General features: G+C 62.9%; 1 protein-coding gene across 1 annotated transcript in view; it reads right to left on the reverse strand.

Annotated features, from left to right (window-relative positions):
- The window catches only part of POLE1 (DNA polymerase epsilon catalytic subunit A/1), a gene marked incomplete at both ends in the record, with an annotated part of 23516 nt that overhangs the window by 19536 nt on the left and 1063 nt on the right, over nucleotides 1–2917 (reverse strand). Inside the window, 8 exons of the mRNA XM_005758945.1 lie at nucleotides 177–199; nucleotides 333–461; nucleotides 1545–1644; nucleotides 1693–1713; nucleotides 1886–1931; nucleotides 2013–2050; nucleotides 2352–2411; nucleotides 2580–2748. Coding sequence (XP_005759002.1) covers nucleotides 177–199; nucleotides 333–461; nucleotides 1545–1644; nucleotides 1693–1713; nucleotides 1886–1931; nucleotides 2013–2050; nucleotides 2352–2411; nucleotides 2580–2748 — 586 coding nt within the window. The remainder of the gene's footprint in view (nucleotides 1–176; nucleotides 200–332; nucleotides 462–1544; nucleotides 1645–1692; nucleotides 1714–1885; nucleotides 1932–2012; nucleotides 2051–2351; nucleotides 2412–2579; nucleotides 2749–2917) is intronic.

Raw genomic sequence — 2917 nt, forward strand, 5'->3', positions numbered from 1 at the left:
CGATTTTTTGGGGGGCGCCGCCGCCCCCCTTCGGTTTTTGGCTTGGGGGAAAAGGGGGGGTGGGTTGGGGGGGGGGGGGGGGGTGGGTTTTTTTTTGTTTTTGGGGGGGGGGGGGGGGGGGTTCCTCGATGGCGTAGCGCGTCATGTCCTCGGGGTCGATCTCGTGCGGCTCGTACCCGAGCTTGGCGCGGCACACCGCCTACGCACCAACGCACGGACCAATGAACGGACCCGTGCATCGAGCAGCCTGGCGCGGCGCGCCTCGCCTTGAGGCCGTGCGAGCCGGCGGGGAGGTACGAGTCCCGCTTCACCCAGTGGATGCCTGTTCACACCCGCCGGCCGTGAAGAGACGCCGCGCGCCACGGGGAGGCGCGGCGAGTGGTGTCGGTGGGTGCAGTCGATGTGCGTGATCGAGGGCGAGACGAAGTACGCGCCGTTGTCGCCCGCGGAGGTGTCGAAGCCTAGTCACATGCAAGTCAGAGTCCGCTTCTGCCCACCATTAGCCGTCGCCGGGCCGCGGAGGTGTCGGAGCCGATCTCGGCGTTGAGGTCAATGGCGTGCACCTCGCAGCGCTTCTTGACGTACGGGAAATCGAAGTTGTCGCCTGCGCTCGGGTGAGCTCGGGTGAGCTCGGGTGAGCTCGGGTGAGCTCGGGTGAGCTCGGGTGAGCTCGGGTGAGCTCGGGTGAGCTCGGGTGAGCTCGGGCGATATGGGGAGATAGGGGGAGATGTGGGGAGATAGGGGGAGATAGGGGGAGATGTGGGAGATATGGGGAAGATAGGGGGAGATAGGGGGAGATAGGGGTAGATAGGGGTAGATATGGGGAGAAGGGGGAGATATGGGGAAGATAGGGGGAGATAGGGGGAGATCTGGGGAGATCTGGGGAGTCGGAGCCGTTGTACGTGACGACGATGTGCGGCTTGAGCTGCTGGATGTGCAGCACGAAGCGGCGCAGCGTGGCGGCCTCGTCCCGCTCGTTGAAGACCTGCGGGTAAGGGTATCATATCTCCCCATATCTCCCCATATCTCCCCATATCTCGTCCCGCTCGTTGAAGACCTGCGGGTAGGGGTATCATATCTCCCCATATCTCCCCATATCTCCCCATATCTCGTCCCTCTCGTTGAAGACCTGCGGGTAGGGGTATCATATCTCCCCATATCTCCCCATATCTCCCCATATCTCGTCCCTCTCGTTGAAGACCTGCGGGTAAGGGTATTCTATCTCCCCATATCTCCCCATATCTCCCCATATCTCCCCATATCTCGTCCCTCTCGTTGAAGACGTGCGGGTAAGGGTACAGGTGACGACAGGAGCCCCACGGCATCCAAAGTGCAAGGCCCGGTGCGCGTGGGTGAGCGGTGTGTGTGTGTGTGTGTGTGTGTATGTGTGTGTGTGTGCGTGTGTGTGTGTGTGTGTGTGTGTGTGTGTGTGTGTGTGTGTGTGTGTGCCTGGAAGGGCCCCGGGAACTCGGGCTTGGGCGTGTACTCGAACGACTCGATGTCCTGTTCACAGACGCCGAGGTGTGAAGAGGCGCCGTCCACACCTGCGGCGTGCACCCAAGGGACGTCGGACTCCTCCGACACGGTCTCGCGGTTGATGATGAGGTAGCCCTGCCCGTCGACCATGTACGAGATCATCATCACCTGCGGTGTGAACGGCGTCTCTTCACACCTCGCCGTCTGTGAACAGACCATGTACGAGATCATCATCACCTGGGTTAGGGTTAGGGTTAGGGTTAGGGTTAGGGTTAGGGTTAGGGTTGGGGTTGGGGTTAGGGTTAGGGTTAGGGGTACGAGATCAACATCACCTGGGGTGCAGTCATCACGGAGATGTGGGGAGATGTGGGGAGATCTGGGGAGATCTCATGTACGAGATCATCATCACCGGGTCGATCGTCGCGTCCGGAAACTTTAGCGGCTGCTTGACGCACCTGGGACGTGTCAGGGACGTGTCAGGGACGCGTCAGGGACGCGCCGCCGCCATGTCCGGCTTGGGCGGCGGCGTGGCGCACTCGATGTCGTAGGCGAGCACGCGAGGCTCGCCGAAGGCCTGGTACGGTAAGGTAAGGTAAACTTCTCCACACACACGAGGTGGTGGGGCGAGGGCCAGGCTAGTCCCTCGCGACTGCACGTCTGGACGACAAGAGCCCCCAACGGCATTCAAGGTGCAAGGCCCGGTGCGCGTGGGTGAGCGGTGTGTGTGTGTGTGTGTGTGTGTGTGTGTGTGTGTGTGGAGGGGAAGGGTGGGTGTGGTGTGTGTGTGGTGGTGGTGGTGGGGGGGGGAGGCAGAGCGGAGGCGCCTTGCGCTCCTCGCATGGCGACAGCGTCGTGACGCCCGCCTCCTCGCGCACAGTGTACCAGAGGCCGACGCGCCGTCCCGTGTCGATGGCGACGCGGTGGTGGTACGGCACCTGTGGGAGGCCACCGAGAGAGGAGTCATGCACCACGGCCGCTCGATGCATCGGTCGCAAGCGCGGTGGCGGTGCGGCGGCACGTCGTACTCGCCATCTCTCCCTCATAGACCCCCCGTATCTCCCCCGTATCTCCCCCGTCTCTCCCCCATCTCTGGCGGTGCGCACGTCGTACTCGCGCACGTCGTCGACCTTCTCGAGCCAGTCCTCGCGCGCCTCGTCCGTGGCGAAGGCGAGCTTCGCGCGGCCGCGCTGCTTGTTGCGCTGCGCGACGGGGAGCAGCACCCTGCGCACGTCGACCAGGTGGCGCGTGCTTGCGAAGGAGAGCTTGAGGTACCTGGAGGGGGAGGGGGGGGGGGGCTTGTCTGCTTCGGCCAGATAGGGGTGGCGGGGAACGCCTTCTCCTAATAAAATGAAGGCTTGGGTCCCTGAGGCAACAAATTCAGCCTGGGCGTTCATTTGTGCTATAGCCTTACCTTATCGTCGCCATCTAGGTCCCCCCTTTT

This window comes from Emiliania huxleyi (genome assembly GCF_000372725.1).
Source record: "Emiliania huxleyi CCMP1516 unplaced genomic scaffold EMIHUscaffold_83, whole genome shotgun sequence".
In the NCBI taxonomy this organism is placed as follows: domain Eukaryota; phylum Haptophyta; order Isochrysidales; family Noelaerhabdaceae; genus Emiliania; species Emiliania huxleyi.